The sequence below is a fragment of the Trypanosoma cruzi genome, genomic scaffold (assembly GCF_000209065.1).
Source record: "Trypanosoma cruzi strain CL Brener 1047053516723 genomic scaffold, whole genome shotgun sequence".
Taxonomy (NCBI): Eukaryota; Euglenozoa; class Kinetoplastea; order Trypanosomatida; family Trypanosomatidae; genus Trypanosoma; species Trypanosoma cruzi.
The window spans coordinates 728,280-748,478 of NW_001849576.1; the positions used below are offsets into that span (position 1 = coordinate 728,280).

Consider the following 20,199-nt stretch of genomic DNA (forward strand, 5'->3'; position numbering starts at 1 on the left):
AGATTGGGCGTGAGCGGCCTCCACTGCTGTTGCAGTTCTAGGACCTGGTTGCCGGCCCCGGCGATATTGGATTCCCTTACCGATAGGTTAATTTGCGCCTCCTGAAACTCCGAGTTAAGCTGAGCATTTCGATTCTGCACGTCCGCGACGGCGTTCGCGTAATCAAAATTTAGGCGCTCCCTTTCAGCAGTGATGAGCCCTTGTTGGTGCCCCAACTCCCGGGCTGCCCCCATAGCGGGCAGGAGCACGTGTGTCTCAAAATTAGGGATCTGAGGCGCGCGGAGATTCGCAATATGTCCAATGAGAGTAGAATCCTGCCATGCTTTAGAGACAGGTCCATGGAACAAGCATAAGCCTGTCGCTGATGGGGCCACGGTCAACGTCTCATCCGAGATCTGGTTACCATCAATGAACGTCATCTGCACCTGGGTCTCGCCACATTGGGACACCATTTCCCAGGGACGGGCGCCAATATCACACCACTCGGAGGGTGTGTAGGGAACCAAAGTCATTTCCTTAAACTTACCTGGCTGTGTGTCTGTAAAAAATAAAATTAAAAATATTATCCGGCCTCTATCGGTTCCCGCCCCTACAAAGTCGCGTTCTTCCCAAAAGATTCATACGGTAGAAAGTATCATAAAGAATGCATTCATTTATCAGGATATACATACATTAACTAAGTTAGCCAGCTCTCCTGTGATCATTCTTTTCACAAGCTCCTAGAAAAATCTTGCCTTCTTTCGTCAACGCCTTGCGACCGTTCAATTGAGACATGTGAACCGCCTCTTCTCTTCGTTCCGCGGCAATGTGCGTCCTCCAGTCCGTCACGCTCTCCGCTGCGATTCCTTTCGTCCACGCCTCCCCTGTAAAACTCACGTACTTTGACCAAATCCCAACACTGGCACTAGAAGGGACTCCCTAATTAGCCTTGGCAATGCCCACAATTAAGCCATAGTAGTTCAACAAGAGAATGGCCAATAAAGAATTTGACACCATTATGTCCAGAGCCGTTTCCTCTCAAATGCGCCAGAAGACGCCTTCGTTTCCCACCATACAAAAATAACCATAGGCTTTGGATCACCCACCTTCTTTGCACGCGCAACTCCAGTACTGCAGCACATCATCACGACGAGGAGAAGCACCGCGGAAGGAACACACGCCGGGACATGTTGGGCCTCTGCCGCTCACTCTCTCTTCCTTCCCTCCTCCTTCCGCTGGATCCGGTTACGCGGCGATAATTGTGTGTACGGGGTGCCTTCACTGCAGCAACACGTGAGAGCATATAAATATGTGTGTGTGGGCGGTGTGTGTGCTGTTGGTCCTTTCAGAGCCTTCGAATATCACAGTATCGTTTAGCGCTTGCTTTCTTTTTTTCCTAGCGTGTCTGTGCTCAAGAAGTGAAGAGTAAAGCAGCAACAGCGGCAATACACCAGAAGGGTCAGTGAGGAGCAGAGCAGAGCACCCACGCAGAGAGCGGGGCACGAGACAATCCGGGAGGGACGACACGGAGGACCATCGCCCACAGAAAAGAGCAGCAACACGGCAAGTCACGGCGGGCCGTCGGTGTGTGCGGGCCAGCCCTCACGCGGTGCAACACGCCACACCCAACAGGGAATGACAGACAGACAGGCGGAGGGAGAGAGAGAGAGAGAGGGAGATGGATGCCGTCAAGAGGCACTCACAATCAAAATGGCCCGTGAGCATGCGGCCACTCCGCGCAGGAACACAGGAGAAAAGGGTGAGAGGGGGAAAAGCAAGAAGCAGCACAAACACACAAAAGAAACAAACGACAGGCGGGAAAAGCACCGCCACGGCCCTCACAAACACGCACCATCGCAGTGCCGTCAGTCCGTGGTCGAGAAGATTCGGCCCTCCACACAACAAACGCACACCGAGCAAACGATCACTCAAAGAGCCACACGCGGAAGCGGATCCTCGCCCAGCCATGACGCGGCGCCTCACTCCACGGGGTCACACGGAGTGCACTGTTTCCTCAATAGAACTTATTTTCGTCCATCCCGCCAAGATGCTTCTGTTAGTGATGGGCCTTCGAACACGATAGAAGGAAATGGACAATGCAGTAACACCGTGACACCGCCAGCCACAATGATTCCCTCATACCGGGGCAATTCTCCAATTATGCCTCGTATGCGCACAAAATCAAAATAACATATAAAAATCACCCAATGTTTTTCCACCAGAAGCCAAACAACCCCTTTCCCTCCTCAATTTATTCTGTCGCTGTTATGTTCGATAGCGTTGGTCATTTTGGCATTTGTGTGCGGTGCTGCCGCATGGGGCTGGTGCACCCGCACCGCATGCTCCAGGCACAAGCATCCAAAAATACATAAATCCCACAATGTTTTTTACCATAAATCAAAATGACCCGTTCACTTTCAATTTACTAATCTATTTTCCGATTATTATTATTATTGCACGCTTCGGAGGGCTTCGTCTCTTCAAAAGTCTCTGCACAATATTGACACTTGGTACTGGCGCACCTCTTCCTTAAAAACGCCGCTATTCCACGGCTTTCATCATTGCCCACACTCTTGGGATTCACAACATCACATCTCTGCCAGTCATTCATCGGCGTGCTGTCTGTCTGCTGCACATAAATAATCCCCCACGACATGTCTCGGAATAATTCCTCCCAACCATTAAAATATGCCGCCACGCACTCAGTGAACTGCCGCACAGTGCTGGCGGTGGTGTGGTGCCCACCCGCCGTAGTCATCCGCAGCCCAACCAGCGTCATTGGATTGGGCTCCGAGAAAAAAAGACGTCCACCAGCGGAAAGTTTGTGGCCCACGGTGTGTGCAGCACCCCGTGCTTCATTTTACGGATCATTTTTTCATATGCACTCGGCAGCAAACCCTCATCTCCCTTGGGATGCAATTCAGGGCCAACTTCAAGACGCAGGGCTTTGCTTTACGTTCTGTTGGCGGCTCAAACTCCGTGGGTTTCGTCGCTATTGCCTTGGCAAAGGCACTCTCCGTGAACGATTTCAAGGCAAACCATCCAAAAAAAATATCGGCAAAATATTATCCCTCGACGCCAACATCAGCCTCAAAAAGCCATTTTATTTTGCTACACTTGGGAGGCGTTCCAATGTCCGTTCCTCGAGGCAAGCAGATATCGGTGCATTGAAAGGGGTCACACCGCCTGCGTATATTTCCCGAACAAATTTCACAGGCTTGTGGGACGGATCCTCAGAATACCATGGCGACTCACCTCCCCGTGAAAAGTGCTCTTTCACAGTTACCTCGTTGATTGATTGCAATGCAAACCTCACCGCTCCACAGCGTTCCTTAAACGCCTCCTCATCAAAGACGTGACGTGGAATCGGTCCCAAAAGATACATGTGTTTTTTGACCTCTTTCCAGCACTCCGCTTGTTTCTCTTTAGTCTCATCACGCGTTATCCAGGCGCACATCGCCTTCACATCCATCTCGTCGGGGCAATTCACGATGATTCGCGCGGCCTGTAGTTGCTTCGCCCAATCATCATAGTTGGTTACCTTTGGGAATGACACCGCAATCACGCCACATCCAGAGGTAGGCGCAAAATGTCTCGGCGGCGGCGTTCCCTCCTTTGCCACATCGTAGGTAATATACACATTCCTCCCATGCCCCCTCAATCTTCTCAACTCCGAGACGCACATGTCCTCATCGCCGCATCTTTTCACCGCTCTGGTGGTCTTGTCAGACACGTACGCATCTCCTCCACCAAAACAGTGGACTACCACTTGGATTTTCGTGACATCGCAGTGCAGCAGCTGGTAGAGGAGGTACGAGCCGGCAGCCATCGACTTCCCGATCCCGGGCGTCCCAATCAACACACGTCGCTTGGGCGTAAAGTCGGTCACACCGTGAGGACTGAACAACGCGGTTAAATCGCCCTTGACGGTCTGCCACGCCCGATCCAACTCACAGTTTACAAAAATGTCCCTAGGAAGATCCTGTATCGTATTCAACGAGTACGGCCATCCCTTCTCCGAGGCGAGCACCATCAACGCGGGAGGTGCTGCACCGAATTGCTGCACAGCGTCATTCTCTTCGATAGCGCCGTCAGCTTTCTTGTACGACCATGACTGTTCTGGCTTCCCCTCACGCACCCCCATTCCCGTCACCGTTTTCTTTCGCTCCACGCCGTCCGGAAGTTCCACCGCATGGCTCCGCCTCGCATTGTGCACAGACTCGTACAATCCCTCCAGTTTCTCCGGTGCGCTCGTCGTCGTTGGTTTCCTCGCCTCCTCAGTAGCTGCATCCAATAAATGTTTAGTGGAGTTATGAACAGTTGCTTTTACCTCCGCAGCAGCAATGACCACCCCGGTAGATTGCTGACACCCTTATCGCAAAGCCTGCGTGTATCCTCGTCGAAGATCACTTCACCCTTCACAGCTCGCTTCATACCCAAATAATGACCGGATGCCTGCATTTCGTTCAACGCTCCTTCATCACGGATATACTTCGTGGGGTCCTTGAAAAACTCCTCCAGCAAGACATCCCGATTGGTGTCCACAACGCCCCCGCCGTCCAGTTCCCTCGTAATAAAGTCGTTCAGCTTCATTTCATTGACGCGAACTCTTCCTTTAAACAGTACCTCCTCGATATTACTGGAAATGGTAAACTTCATTTCTTGCGTTCGTCTTAGCCTTTCCTCTGCCTCCCGCCTCGCTTCTGTCAGTACCTGCGTGAGTACCCCGTTTGGTGTTCCCCTTGCAAGAGGAGTGATCGTATCCTTTTCTTTCATAGTCCCTACGTTACCCGAGAGAGAGCACACCTTCGTGAAGAGGCTTATTCATGGCCTCCAGCGCTTGGTGCGCAGTTAGGTTAAGAATTTCTTCAAGAAGCCGCTGGTCTTGTACGTAATCATCCGGCTCCTGAGCAAACACCTCCATCGTCACATTGTAGTCTTTCATCAACGGCCGCCCTGCCGCCAACATAATTCCAAGGGAAATCACTCAGCCTCATGTTGGTGCTGCTCATGGTCCACTGCGGTCACACTTTACTCCCCACCGCATGTCGAACCGCAGCGTCGGAACCATCACAAGAGCCACGGCGGGGTGCCATCACAACACCCGTGCGGTGAGGCATCCCACTCGCACCGCCCAACTGCGGCCAGCAGGTGCCGCTGGCTCCAAAGGACAGTCGCGGCTGTTTCGTCCCGCTGTCCCAATGGCGTTGGGCGTGGCACTCGCACGGCTCGGTGTTCGCTGCGCCATGCAGCCGCACTGCAACGCCTGTGGGCAAAACAGCCGAGGCCCACCGCCCCCGCAGCAACACAACGTGCAACCAACCCCAACACCGCCACGTTATCGCCCCTTTTTTATTTTGTTTTATTCACGTTGTCTGTTTTCCCTATCACTAACACTAGTAATGAGTGCACACCTTCACAAAAGGGAAGGAAAAAGGAGAAAAGGAGACATGATCCCCCCGTCACGCTGCGGGTCAACACTCTCCTCCACCCACCGCCATTGCCGCACAGGAGACCGCAGTCACATCGCAGAGTCAGCACCACAATGCGCACCGCACCATCGTGCAGTGAACAATGGGCGGGATGCGGCCATGCATCGCCCCGCTCCATTTTCCCACCACTCAAGTATTGCGTGCCCGCACAAACTGGCAAACAGAATCAGAATGCACACAAACCCAACCAACACCCTCACTCGCTGAAGCACATTATTCGCATGGAGTAGCATCTAAGGACACACCAGCAGTAGCAGGCTGCATGGAATTTCCCTGCCAGCACCGCGAAGAGACACAACAACTCTGCGGAGAAAAGTGGCAGCCCCTCGGTGTTACCCGCGGTCCACATGGCAGGAATAATTCCACGCACGCATAGTTCCGGACGCCTCGCTGTTTGAGTGCCTAACAGAACATGTGGAAAAAAATACATGCGCGCAAGACGGCAATTAAATACGCAAAAAGTCGGCCTGTTTTCTCCGATGGTGTTGGCGAGCAGTCCCACACAATCCAATCAAAGTGGCACGCCGGACAGAATGGCGTCCGTCAATCAATAAAAAAAATGCGACACTAAAAAGGAGCAGAGAAGAGTTGGCGCATACGATTGCCAGTGACAACTATGAGCAACCCGCCAGCACCAACTGAGGTGCCGAGGAACACGTTTTTGTAGAACTGGCCGTCAGGCAGAGAGGACAAATAAAACAAGAGGGCAGCAAACCCTCTCGTTCAATGTCTCCCGACCGCGACACCAGAATCAAAATACAATGGACTACAAGAGCGGCAACGCCTTCTCCAAAACATCTTGTCAAGAAGCCGCAGGACCTCAGGAGGGAGGAAGGCAGCGGCGGCAGCCACAGCGGAGGAGGCAATAAAACGGCTGGCAGGCACCCTCACGTCGACGCACATACCACATCCGAGTGGACTGGGAGCACAGACCGAAACGCTCGGAAACACACGCATCAAATCCGCAAAACAAAGTCGCAGTGAATCGACAGGAACTCCCCGCCCAAAACAAATTCAAAAAGTAGCGTTTTTCAAGGGGAATCCGCCTTTCCGACGACGGCACGGACGCCTCGCAGAAATTTCTTGCAAATCTCCCTTCGCAGGTCCGCAGGAAAACGCAGCGGAATAAAAAGAGAGCGCAACAACGCAAAAAAATAATAATAATCCTCCCAACCGACCAGGTGGCAGGCTGCCCTCGCGCAAGTGGACAAAACACAACTTCACTCCGGTCTTGCGGTGGTGGTCGTCTCGCAACTATTTTCTTCCTCCTCGTCGCAGTGTACATCCCCCTCCCACAAATCATTTGTTCGGGCCATGTTCCTGCGGCCAAACATCGCGCTGCTGGATCCCGCGGCACAGTCCTCGGCACAGAAGTGAGGGGAGGAACAGGGACCGCAGAAGGTGCGAGCAAATCCGAATTCGGTGGCGGTCGCTGCAGTGAAGATTGACGTCCCACGCGGTGTCCCTTTTCTGGGTCCGGCCCTCACCGTGCCATGCTCTCAGCGTGCGGTGCGCCGGCCGCTCCAAACATCCACACGTGCTTGCGTCTCACCGTCGCTCCCTGCCCCGTTCGTTGGCTGCATCAGGGATGCCGCCATCCGGAGACGGGCATAAGGACGTTGCATCCAACAAAACCTTCAGAGGCACCCGCTGGGCCAACGACGACCGTCACTGCGGGATGTGCGGCCCCTCCGCCGCCCACCTCAAATCGCACTTCTACGCCTCCTCAAGCTGCAGCAGCAGCATAAATACACCGGTCCACTAGAGGCCGTCACCAGCCATTGCAGGAAGATCACTGTGCCTCGGTGCTACGAAACCCAAACTGCATTGAGGAGCCACTTCGGAAAATCCTGTCGCATCCTCCCCCATTATGCGGAAACACATCCGTCGTGCATGTGTCCACCGCAGCCAAATGAATCCGGTCCAAATACCCCCCAAACCAAATTCCCCTTTCCTCACGCCATTCCTTCATTCCATGCGCCCTGACCCTCATCCGCACGTGTCCACTTACACAAACCGCCATAGACAGATGGTGGCCCAACGCTCCGGAAAAACATGCCCAGCACGCACGCGCATAACAAATGACATGCGCAAACGCACGGCACGACGGCGGAGAAGCGCACACCAAAAGAATGCGGCCCTCCACAGCAGTCGCAGCCCACCGCGCGCATCACACACGCAGGAAGAGTGACTCGCGGTGCGCGCTCCCTCTCTCCTCCCCTCCCTTCATGCCCACGGAGGAAGCAGCAGCCACCCGCAACAGCCAGCATGCACTACAAGAGAAGCATCCAAATCGAATGAAATCTGCATTTTGTGCGTGCATGTGGTTGTGTGTGTGCCTGCAGACACACGAAGCAAAGAAGTAAAAACAGGAGCAGAGCATGTGAAGGGACGCACACAAAAATGTACGGCAGAGGTGCATGGCGGAAATAAAGAGAAAAAGACTGCTCAAGCTCATGATACTGCACTGCAGAAAAAGCAGCGGCAATTCATTAAAAAATTTAATAAAAACAAATAAATAAAACTCATCCTCAACGTTCCACTCCTCACACTTTAAAAAAAAAAACAACGAAAATGAAAAAATGTCCTTTATTACGGCCACACCCAAATAATAGAAAAAAAAACACAAAAAAAGCACCCAACTACCATCTTGCTCCAGAAATTGCCTGCATATATTTTGTCCGCAAAATAAAATTAAAAGGTATTTAAATGTCTTTCAACCGTCCGACCCTCTGTGTGTCCGCACATCGTTTATATTTAATGGGGTCATCTGCGTGTTGCTGCTCCCCTCAGCCCTCCCATCGGCGCGTGAGTGCGGCCCGCAGAGCACAGTCACTCGTGTGTGTGGGGACTGAGAGAAGCACGCAGACATGACGGCAGTCGCGTCACTCCATCGGGAGAGTGAGCGCAGCAAAAGCAAAAAATGTTAAAAACACGGCGGCAGGGTGTGGCTGTGTGTGTGGCGCTGCGGGTGTCTGCCCGCCCTGGCCGCAAAGAAACAAAACAGGAGGGAAAGAAATGTGTGCTCCGCCCCACAGGCCCTCGTCGCACGCCCACACGTCACGGCTCCCTCAGCGAGCCGTTCGTCGCGGCCCCTCCTCATGCGTGCAGCAGGCGAGGCGCACAGGGCCGTCGTCGTGAGCGTGTCGGTGGGTGTGCGAGTGGAGCAGTTGGGCGGGAACACACGGCACCCCTCACAGGAAGAGTGCAGCAACAAACAATTAAAGAGGGAAGAGTAGAAAGAAAAAACGTCCATAGTGATTGCCTCCGAAAGCAGAAAAGGGATGTGAAAAAAAGCAACATACACATAAAAATAAGAAAAGATTTTTAAAACAAGAAAGAAGCAAACAGGAAAATAAATTTAAAATACGCAAAAAAAAGATTTATGAGAGATATTAGTTCCCGGAGAAGTAATTCAGTGCAGGAAGGTCGCAATTATTCCACGCGGCAGCCAGTCACTCCTCACGGTGCCGCAAACACCCACAGACCCAACAGAAGAAGCAGCGATGGCAGCAGTCCGCTCCCACGCGTGTTGCCGCCATCGCTGTTATTCTCCTGCGACAAATTTCCGAGGCTGCTGCTGAGTGCCGTAGCATTTACTTCCCCGGCCTGTGGATGGATTTCCTCCTCCTCTCCCTGCGCATCCGTTCCTCCCACCGTCTCCTCATCCTCAGCAGAGCTTGCGCTCGACTCATGATTCACCGTGGATCCGCCAGGAGTGGACACGGACACGGTTTTCTGTGCAACTGGTCCGCTCACCGCTGTCGAAGGAGTATCCACCACCATCGCTGCGGTAAGATCTTCAGGAGGTGAAATGGGGGCTTTATTCGGGTTGAGGGCGTCAATCTCTTGGGAAGTCAACGGGTGATTGTACAGCAGGACGTTCGTCACAGTCACAGACACGCCTTCTTGACCTTCTGTGTTGTCTCCATCCCCTCCAATGTAGAAGTGTGAGATCTTTTTGTCTTTCTTATTCTCCAATTTACATTCTTCATTTCCCACACGCTTACCATCAACGTACGCAGAGCCCTGTTTTCCGTTCTGTAGTACAATGGCCACTTGGTGTGTTGTCTCTGTCGCCCAAGTCCTGCTGTGCTCCGTGGTCGTTCCGTCACCGCACAGCACCCGCCACTTCCTTTGTTTGTCGTACGACAGTCCCAGAAGAACTGTATTCTCATTGTCATTCATCTTCGCACCCATCAATGGAATAGGGGTAGCTCCCTCCGGCTCACCGTGGATGGACACCGTCGCCACAAGAGTGAAGTTGTAGTTCGCAAAGTGGTACAGCTGATTCTCCCCTTGCTCGCCAACAGGCCACTCCGCCCACGCACCACGCCCCGTGAACTTCACGCCATCGGCATGCAATGTTGCCTCCGTTGCAAGTTCTGCAGCACCTTTTACTTTGGCGTTCACCCCGAGGTACTAATCCCTCCATGTGTCATTAGAGAAGTTGCCGGACAAAAAGCCAACCAACCCTTCCGTGATCGTACTAGTGCAGGCAGTGTCAGTTGAGGCATCCTTCTCAGAAAGGCACAGCTCGGAGACACGGTCGTCCACTTTCTTCCAGGTCGCCAGCACATCCTTCACCCGCTGCAGCTGCGCAGTCAGACGCACAGAGACCATACCGAGTGATGGTTTTTCCCCATCGCCCTTCTTCTTCTCGTACAGTGCAATCAACTCCTCTTTATTTCCTTGACCTCCGCTTTTAACACTTTTGTACAGTAGGGAGCTGGCGGCAGCGTCATCTTCCTCGGATACCGGCCCAATATCAACAATGTGCGTGTTGTCCGTCAGCCAAAGATGGAGTACGCCTTTTTTATTTGTGATTACCCCCTCAGTCTTCTTAGAATACACCGGCAGAGTAACGAGCATCACATCCTTCTTATTATCATCTTCAACACCGCCAAGAGTCGCTGTGGTGAACCCGCTCCTAACGCCCTGTTTGCAGCCCCACACGCGCGAGAGTGTCCCGAGTGCCTCCGTCCACGAATCCCCCTCGTCACCGATCTCGTACACCCTGCGGCGGCCGTCATCACACGCAGTCATCATCATGAGTTTTCCCTTCCACTCCACGACGGAGGGATCACTGCAGCCATCGGCAGACATCCCCTTCGACAGCACCCAACCATCATTGGCCGAAAAGTATATAATGAGTGAAATGGTCTTCCCATTCTCTTTTTTCGTTCCTTCCACTGGGAACAGAAACGGACCGTCCTTCATCTTAAGACCCGATCCACCGCCGCCAATCAGCCCTGTCAAGGACTGCTGTTGTTTTTTCAAATCAGTCCAGAGAAAACGGTAGGTATCATTCCAGTTTACTCTTTTGCCGCTTTCTTCACCACTGACGTTTCCTCTCGCCAGCAAAAGTCCCCATTCATCTCCTACACTCTCCTCAGTACCAGTGGCAGCTGTCCGACTGTAGTTTCCAACAAGCATGTAAATATCACTTCCTTTCACAAGTGTTGTTGGCCGGCCGACACGTAAGTTCATCACTCTTTGGGAACTGTCCGGTTTCACTGTTTGTGAGGGGCATTGCCTTTCTTCCGAAGCAGAGCATTCATCCAGTACTTGTGTCTTCAGTTTGCTCTCATGCAACTCCTCTTTTAGCGTTTCACCATTAAACTCCAGGAGTTCCGAGGCAATCCCAGTGAAAACGCATCCTTCATCCTTCGTGCACTGCGCTTCGGCAACGGCAAACACGCCACCATTCACCTCAACAAGAGCGGGAGCATGGAGCGAATCCACTTTTTCTCCTTCTTTCACATCTCTCCAAGCAAAATGTTTCCCCGGTGAAGATACTGGACACGACGCCGCTCCATTATTATTGGCTGCAGCCCCGGTGTCGTAACACATCATCACGACGAGGAGGAGGAGCACCGCGGAAGTAAACACACGCCGGGACATGTTGGGCCTCTGCGGCTCACTCTCTCTTCCTTCCCTCCTCCTCCCGCTGGATCCGGTCATGCGGCGACGGTTGTGTGTGCGGGGTGCCATCACTGCAGCAACACGCGAGAGCATATAAATATGTGTGTGTGGGCGGTGTGTGTGCCGTTGGTCCTTTAGTGCCTTCGAATTTCACAGTAGCGTTTAGCGCTTGTTTGCTTTCTTCGTAGGAGCGTGAAGGAAATGAAGAAAACAGGCTAATAAAAAGAAGCACAACAGTGAAAACCGTCACCCATCCACAGTGAGTGGCACCATCATCCCCGCCGCAGTCACTCCCAACAACAACAACTCACGCACACAGACACACGGAACGAGAAGGAAGAGCAGTGCACCGGGAACACACAGCGACTGCCACCACAACCAGCAGCAGGAGTCACGGCGGGTGTGTCGTTATCCACGCGTCAGCACACACCGAGCAACGCCCACACACGATAACAACCAGCAAATTACAAAAGAGCACAACCGCCCTTCGCAGCACCGACACGCTGCCGCCAGTCTTTTTACCGTTTTCTCCTCCAATGCACCCGCTTCCCCGCCGCAGGCGCGTATCACACCGCACAGCCGAAGAATACCGACAAATCCAGAGCGGGAGGGACCCGTCAGCATGTGCAGCAGCTTGGTAAGAATCAATCAACAGTTGTATCAGGCACCCAAAAAAAACAGCCACATACTGCACACCAGCAACATGCCAACAAAACACATCGAGGGCTAACGTCCTCCGTCCTCGCAAGGGCCGCCGCAGTCGGAATCATGTGAATGCGTGCGTTCTCAGCGTTCACACCACTCCACAGCGTGTGAGACATATTGTGTGTGTGTGTGTGTGTGTGTCAGCGCCTATACTTGAAGAACAGCTGTGCGGCACAAGAAAGTCCAAAGAAAGCAACGGCAGAGAGAGGCAGATAGCACACACTCAAATTGCTCATATCATCACACAGACACGCAGCCGCGGAATGGGTGCACTCAACCACAACACAAAAAAAAAAAAAAAAAGCCGAAGCGTGGGACGACCAGCGCACACACACTCTCATTGCTCCCGTAAAGCAAAACACACACACACAGAGAGAGAGAGAGAGGTCGCCCACTCAATGCAATGGAAACAGAAACAGTTACGGTGCTCCGCCCATGCAGCCAGGCAGGACGGCAGCGGTGCGTGTCGTGCAAAAGAGAGCACCAACGGGCCTGCATGGGTGTGCATGCATATATACAATGGGCACATTATGTGTGTGCCTCGTGGGGTGAGGTGAGGGCGAGAGTCCATGCAAGGGGACACACACACAGAGAGAGAAGGACGAGTGTGTGTGCGGGCGGTGCACGGCTCTCTCACACTCACTCTCACGCGGCCACCACCGCAGCAGCAGCCGCACACGCAACAACAAGAAGAAGAAGCAAAAGAGGGGAGGTGGTGTGGGAGACTGCAGTGCTGCTGTCACTGTCACCGTTGTGTTTAGTTGCGTTTTCTTTTGTATCCGTAAGGTTTTGTTTGTTCCTGAACTCCTCGTCTTTGTTTAAGGAGTGTTCTGGCTGTTGCGGTTGTTGTTGTTGTTGTTGTTGTTCGTGTCGTTCTGCATTGCTTTCCTGATCTCCGTCTTTTGTTAGGAGTTGCAATTGCTTCTCTTGTTGTTGTTTTATTTGCTGTTCCTGTGCAGGGTTATGTTCTTGTTGTCGTGCTTTGCCTTGTAATTCATGTTGTTGTGCATTTCCACTTTGTAGACTTTGATGTTGCGGTTGCGTGAGCTGTTGTCCTTGACCTTTTTCTTGTACTTGTCGTGTGTTTTCTGCTTCTGTTTCATCATCAATTCCTTCATCTTCTTCCTCCTCCACTTCTGCTCCAACTCCTTTTGTTGGCAAAGATTCTTCTAGAGAAGTGGGTTTTTCTCTTCCTTCGTCTTGTTCATTTGGTGCTGGTGCTTCGGCGCCCGCTTCTCCTGGCACGGGTTTTTGAATATGTGCTGACCCCAACCGCACTCCATTACCACTCGCAGAACCAGCGGGATCACCGGCAGCTCCTCGACCCTTCTCCTCACCGGAAGTGCCTGGTGACGGTGACAGACCGGCCACATGACCTGCTGCCGATAGCTGTACCGATTGGGCCGGACCTCGCACCTCGGATAAATTGTGTTGTACGCTTGGGCCTACAGGAACACGTGGATCGCTCGCCTGATCTGGTCCGTCTGGCTCAGTCTTCGTTGGATTGGGGCCTTGTTCAACATTTTCATCTTTAACACCATTCTCTGCCGCGCACACGGACGGGCAGCAGCACAGGGTGAGCACCAACAGAGCGCACAGCAGACGGCACATCATCATCATCGTGAGTGTGGTCGTTCGGTGGTGTGGAGCTGATCTGCACAGTGAGGGACATGGAGAGCAACAGGGGAGACGAGAGGTGCGGCAGACACACACAGAGGGCACACCACATGAGGAGAGGGCAGCAGCCAGGCATGCACCGTACGCCGCACACCACGCACGACACACACTCCAATCCACGGCAGGCACACACACACACAGCCCTGCCGCAGCACCAACACACAGATGGAGGAGGGAGAAGCAAACAGGAGCGGCACACAAGGCTCCACCGCATGCACATACGGCGAGAGCGGTCCGTCGTGTCGGCACCCCTCACGGAGGGTATGCACACACACAAGAGGAGGTGCAGCGCACACAGCAACACAAAAGCAAAGTAACAATGACAAGGGGAGATCCCCGCACACCAAGTGGATTGTTGGTCCACGGGAAGCGCAGCCAATATTCATCACAAAAAGATGTATTTTTTCCTCTTCAATTTATTTTGTGACAGCCATGAGTGAATAGCGAAAAGGCTCCCCGTACAAAAGTGACAACCATTCAGTCCTAAACAGGCCTTCGTGCAGGCTGGGACAGTCCAAACAGTCACAGTCCATATTCTCAATGACAGGGCATTACCAAAGTGGATGAGGCGGAGTCTCCCGTGGTCCGTCGTGGATGAGCAGCGCGTGGCGTCTGTGATCAAGCGGTGGCGGAAGAGCTTGGTCCATCTCGAGTACCCGCGTTTGTGCTTCCTGCGTGTCTTGCCTGCTGGCATGCTTGCGACTTCGGTGGCGACCTGCGCACGAGGCGCCTGCTAAGAGGACGGTGGCGCCATTGTGGCATCCGCATGTGAGGCCTGTCAAACTATTTGAACGCCAGGCGGAGCACGTCGAGAATGTGCCCTCACACTGTGGACGGACAAGCGCACTCTGCCGCAGGTTGGGCAGGAGGACGTCAATCCGCCGCTCGCTGGTCGGCAAGGAGTCGCGGCGCTCACGTCGGGAAGAGGTTCCGGCGGAGGCAGAGGCGGGCCGGTCACCGCAGTGAAGAAAGGGACAGCACCACCGACACAGGGAGCTATTTGTGATCCGCAGGGTGCGTGCAGGCCTGTCGAAGAGCGGGCAGGAGTCGCATCGCGCAGTGCGCGGTGCCGCCACTCGGGCGCGACGTCCGGGACAACACCAGGAATGGAGTTCCGCCACACCGACAAGCGCCTGTCACGCGGTGTGCGCGCCTTCCTTTTCCTCCTGGAATTTATTCCAGTACAGTCGCCTGACTGCGGTGAGGAGGCCCACGCGCCAGGCATTGACGCAGCCCTTCGGGAGGGATCGCGCCATGACGGCATCAGCGTCCGCTGTCACGTTGCGTGGGGCTCCGCAGTGCCATGGTGAAAATGTGGAGCCAACTGCGCGACCTCGATCCGCCAGTGAAAGCGGCACGGTACAAATCTCCTCGGTGACGTCGTCGTGCACCGCCAGCGAGCCAAGGCGGAGCGACTCCATCGCCGAGAGGGAGTCTGTGGCGGCAGGAACTCGAGTGGGCAATTGGGATGCTGCCAGGCGGGGAACTGAAAACTGTCTGTGGCCAAGCTCAGTGGCAGGGCACTCCGCTCGGCAGGAGCATGCGAGGCTGCCAGCAGCTGCGCGGTGAGGTCCAACAGGGAGCGCCGCTGTCCGGGGAGGAAAGTGGCAGCACAGTGGATCCAGACGCACGCTCAGCAAGAGAAGGCGAGCCGTCCGTCCAGCGGCCTGCGTCATACGGTCCCATGGAGGCGCAGGCCGCTTCAAGGGCCGATCGTCTGACACCGTCCAGGGTGTCCTTGGCATGCCGTGGCTGGAAGACGCCCGCCTCGTTGCAGCTCACAGTGTCCCGGCGACAATTCGCTGCTCAGCATGAGGGACGCGGATTTGGTCCGGGGAGATCTCCATGTGACCGCAGACGCGTCGCGGTTCCTTGAGGACGGCATCTCCTGGAGCGGATAGTCTTTGCCGTCTTCCCAAGTATTGAATAAACTGTGTTTTCCGAGCAGATCACGCCACGCACGTCCTCAATATATCGGAGAATTGTGAGGCGTTCGTGTTGTGTTGGGTGTGCGGAACCCAATGATCCTCCGCAGCGGTGCTGGATTATTTTCCATGTGGACAGAAGTATCCTTCTTTGATGCGCGTGGTCCGAGCGATGCTGTGCAGCTGTCGCGGTGCCGCACTTCCAGGCTGTGGAGGTGAATGGGGACCAAACACGGTGCGATTGCCTCGCCGCCGTGGTGCGAAACGCACTGTGGACGCATCCAACCAGAAAGGACTGCATGGTGTGATGGGACGCACCAGCTCTTGCGCCCAGCCGCGGCTGATGGCGGCGTGGCACGCTCTACTTTGCTGTCTGTGTGAAGAATTTTGCTGTTTTTAAATTTTGGTACGGGCCGATGGTGCATTGGCGTTTCCTGATTCGGTAGGGGAATTGAGTTTCTGAAGAAGTCTTTGCAGGTGTTCAGCGTCGTTGTGAATAGCAGATGTGCGTCTGCCTCCGTGAAGTCGACAACAATGTCCTCGGATTACAACATAAGGCACTGCGGCTTAATCTGGTGTTTCACAGCAAAGTATAATGGACAGGGTATTTGATTTGTGGTTATTGGGTCCTTTGTGGGAAAAGGTGGGAGGTTGAGGGCGTGAGGACTGAATTCATTTGAGTGCCTGCGTTCCGTTGAGTTGCGGCCAGTCGTGGCACTCTTTTAGGGGTTGGCGGCTTGTCTCTTTTGTTTACTTCCCACCGCAGCACGTGGATAACACTGATCCGAGGAACATTTGTTTGACCGCGTGTGGGCTGCTGCCGTGCGTGGTGCATGGACTATGTGATTGTGTGGGGAGGTGCGTTGGGGTGACGAACACTTCTGTTTGGCGTGTCGCGGTGTGTCGGAATGATGTTCGGATGACATGTGGAGGGTGTTGTTTGTGATTTGTGTGTCTTCTCTGGTGGAGCCGACATGTGTGCGGGATTGTGGCATTGCTGACAGCTCCACGTCACTTTTCGGCATTCCTGGATGTGCTGAGGAATGACGGCTGGCGACCAGCGTGTTGGTGCTGCTGGTGGGAATAAGTGCATCGGGAATAGTCCGTTTTCTCTTTCCCGTGCTGGAGCCGATGAACTGGCACGAGGGCACCGGCTGCAGGCTGCCTGCCAGCACGTGTGAGCAGCGGATCCATGCACGCACCGACGCCCATCGCAAGAGCGTGTGCGATGACAGTGGCCTTTTGTGGCGTGCTTTTGTGGGCGTCAGCCCATCGAAGAATGTGTAAAGCAAACGGCTGACTGCACACGAAGAAAATAAGTGCGTGCACTGTGCCGTGTTTCAGCGTTGATGGCAGAGCGACAGGAAGCCCGTGCTGGCAACTGAGATCTTTGCGTCGCGAGGGATGTCGGTGTTGATTTTGGATCGTCGAGGGTGAAGTGGTTTTGCTGCTGCCCGTGTGTGTGGCCACTCCGGCAGAGGGCGGACACAACAGGGAGGGATGCAGGCGCTGCGTGTGTGTGTGTGTGCAGGTGCCATGCAACAACGTCACAGCAAACATGCTGCGACTCGGTGACCCTCACATCGTTGTGGTCCTCACGAACAGCCGAGGCACGGCCCACATCGATGCACTCAGTGGACGGAGTGAGGCATCTTTTGAGGCGCAGCAGGGAACAGGATGTGTTGATGCAGCCACGACGTGCATGGAGTGTCACGATGGCACAGTCAGCTGTGGCTGGTGGAATATTTACTTCTCGGAGGCAACAGAGAGAGAGAGAGCTGCTGCTGGCGTCGTTGCTGCCTTTTGTGGCCTCCCATGCCGATTATTGTCTGTCCGCTGATCATGGGTGGCATGCCTCCACTAGTGACGTCGTCTGCAGGCATTTCCCGGCACCAGTGAAACACACATCACGTCGCATGCCTTGGCTGTGGATGTGGTGTCATGAGTGCAGCCGGCATTATTTTGCCCGACTCCTTTCCACTGCCTTGCGACGAATAGATGCGTCGCCGCCCGAGTCATTCACTGCAGCTCCGTGTGTTGTACTGCCAGCACAAGACTCTCGTGTTGTCTGACGCATGGCTGACAGTCAAACACCACTGCATTTGGGACGTGCAAGGATGTGGACTGCCGCTCACGGTGTTGGGCACCGCTGTTTGGATGCGGCGGCCACACGAGCGGATTTATTGTGGCACAATCGAATGCGTGAAATACGCGGAGTCACAGCGGCTGCAATAATATCAGCGGTGTGGCACCACGGAGTATGTTAGAGGGTGATGCATGATGAATCACAGCGGGCGGCATGCGAGGGAAGTGCACCGCGACGGAGCGTCATCCCGCCCTCAGCCTGCAGGGGAATGTGCACCCACAAAATATATGGCGAGACACCACCAAACACACATGCCCTTCCATGCACCAATAAATAGGGGCGAAGGTGCGTTCTGGTGCGTGGGAGTCCACACACATATTTTCATTTTCACCCCAATAAACGGTGAGGAATCAGGTGTCACAGCAACGAAGGGAAAAACAAACATCTACTGCAACACTTTACCAGCGAAAGGCAGGAACAACACAAACCGAATTATTGGCTGCACCAACACAAGAAACATTCACAAGAGGAAAGAAAAATAATTGTGCACCCTGCAGAAATCCCCAGCACACGACCCAGGCATGAAGGTTTGCCCTCCGCAAAAACAAAACAACACATGCGGACATCCGCCAACATCCAAAAAGAAACACAAATAAATGGTTGCTTGCAGTATGCCATTCCTTGCGCTTATTTTTGAGTGTGCGGCTGCGGTGGTGACCAGGCCTGCATGAAGTGGTGTGCACTGAATGTGAACGAGGGCCAAAGGCAACTGAACTGTTTTTGTGATGAATATTGGCTGCACTTCCCGTGGACCAACAATCCACGTGTTGCGCGGGGATCTCCTTTTTAATTGTTACTTTGCTTTTGTGTTGCTGTGTGCGCTGCACCTCCTCTTGTGTGTGTGCATACCCTCCGTGAGGGGTGCCAACCCGACGGACCGCTCTCGCCGTATGTGCATGCGGTGGAGCCTTATGTGTCACTCCTGTTTGCTTCTCCCTCCTCCATCTGTGTGTTGTTGCTGCGGCAGGGCTGTGTGTGTGTGTCTGCTGCCGTGGATTGTAGTGTGTGTCGTGCGTGGTGTGCGGCGTACGGTGCATGCCTGGCTGCTGCCCTCTCCTCATGTGGTGTGCCCTCTGTGTGTGTGTCTGCCGCACCTCTCGTCCCCCTGTTGCTCTCCATGTCCCTCACTGTGCAGCTCAGCTCCACACCACCGAACGACCACACTCACGATGATGATGTGCCGTCTGCTGTGCACCCTGCTGGTGCTCGCCCTGTGTTGCTGCCCGTCCGTGTGCGCGGCAGGCACTCAGGAGGCTGTTCATGAACCTTCGAAGAACACGACGACGAACACGAAATCACAGGCAACCAAAATAACACAACCAAAAGCAGGAGAGCAGTCCTCCACTGAACAGGGCACAGAAGGTAGTCCAGACACAGAGGAGGTCACAACCGGAAAAGAGAACGTGCAGAATACCGTGGAGACGGGAATTCCTTCCAGGTCGTCGTCTGCCGCCAGCAAGCCGCCCGTACAACAACCAACGCCACTATTAGCACCATCACCGGCAGCACCATCACCAGAACGATCAGCACCAGCACCATCAGAAGAAAAATCAACAGCACCGAGTTTTTCAGCAGGAGAAGGAAGCCGTAGAGCACCAAACGTCGCACAGAACTCAAAGGAAGAAAAGAATGAAAAATTGCCGTCAGAAACCGAAACGGAGTCCAAAGCGGTGGAACAGCCTTCAGGGAATGATGTGGCAGAGCAAGACAGTCCAGCGCGAACAACAGCATCACCCATTCCCGCAAGTGGCGGTGCCGATGACCAGAGAAATGAGGACGCGGATAATAGCAATGCTCGAGTGCTTAAATCCGAAGGAACACATGAGAACTCCGAAACTGGTTATATAAACCTTGCTTCTACAGCCGGTGATGCAGCAACACAGACAGAAAAAGCACCCGCCGACGCCAAAACAAACGATACGGCGACACGTGGCGACAGTGACGGCAGCACCGCGGTCTCCCACACCACCTCCCCTCTTTTGCTTCTTCTTCTTGTTGTTGCGTGTGCGGCTGCTGCTGCGGTGGTGGCCGCGTGAGAGTGAGGGAGGGAGAGAGCCGTGCACCGCCCGCACACACACTCGTCCTTCTCTCTCTGTGTGTGTCTCCCCTTGCATGGACTCTCGCCCTCACCTCACCCCACGAGGCACACACATGATGTGCCCATTGTATATATGCATGCACACCCATGCAGGCCCGTTGGTGCTCTCTTTTGCACGACACGCACCGCTGCCGTCCTGCCTGGCTGCATGGGCGGAGCACCGTAACTGTTTCTGTTTTGTTTTCATTGCATTGAGTGGGCGACCTTTCTCTCTCTCCCTGTGTGTGTGTTTTGCTTTACGGGAGCAATGAG

General features: G+C 54.0%; 2 protein-coding genes and 2 pseudogenes across 2 annotated transcripts, besides 13 other annotated features; 1 reads left to right on the forward strand and 3 right to left on the reverse strand.

The window, feature by feature from the left end:
- Positions 1 to 721: a mobile genetic element.
- Positions 1 to 10,945: a sequence feature (areas not merged during assembly with more than two copies in the genome that could not be assigned to a particular haplotype).
- Positions 542 to 566: a sequence feature (AT_rich).
- Positions 545 to 721: a mobile genetic element.
- Positions 1,633 to 1,662: a microsatellite.
- Positions 2,410 to 4,755, reverse strand: Tc00.1047053510363.30 (annotated as a pseudogene).
- Positions 7,963 to 7,995: a sequence feature (AT_rich).
- On the reverse strand, positions 8,934 to 11,489 carry Tc00.1047053510363.60 (annotated as a pseudogene).
- Positions 10,946 to 11,031: a sequence feature (areas merged during assembly that could not be assigned to a particular haplotype. This can correspond to areas where the two haplotypes were merged or to regions with more than two copies in the genome that were merged during assembly.).
- Positions 11,032 to 13,072: a sequence feature (areas merged during assembly that could not be assigned to a particular haplotype. This can correspond to areas where the two haplotypes were merged or to regions with more than two copies in the genome that were merged during assembly.).
- Positions 12,220 to 12,242: a microsatellite.
- On the reverse strand, positions 12,747 to 13,721 carry Tc00.1047053510363.70 (mucin-associated surface protein (MASP), putative; the record flags this gene model as incomplete). Its single annotated transcript, XM_814047.1, has 1 exon — positions 12,747 to 13,721. The coding sequence occupies one exon, from the start codon at positions 13,719 to 13,721 to the stop codon at positions 12,747 to 12,749; it is 975 nt and encodes a 324-aa protein (XP_819140.1).
- Positions 12,937 to 12,967: a microsatellite.
- Positions 13,073 to 20,199: part of a sequence feature (areas not merged during assembly with more than two copies in the genome that could not be assigned to a particular haplotype) that runs on past the window's edge.
- Positions 13,163 to 13,254: a sequence feature (CT-rich).
- On the forward strand, positions 19,019 to 19,885 carry Tc00.1047053510363.80 (mucin-associated surface protein (MASP), putative; the record flags this gene model as incomplete). The annotated part of the gene is made up of 1 exon (XM_814048.1): positions 19,019 to 19,885. The coding sequence occupies one exon, from the start codon at positions 19,019 to 19,021 to the stop codon at positions 19,883 to 19,885; it is 867 nt and encodes a 288-aa protein (XP_819141.1).
- Positions 19,324 to 19,390: a microsatellite.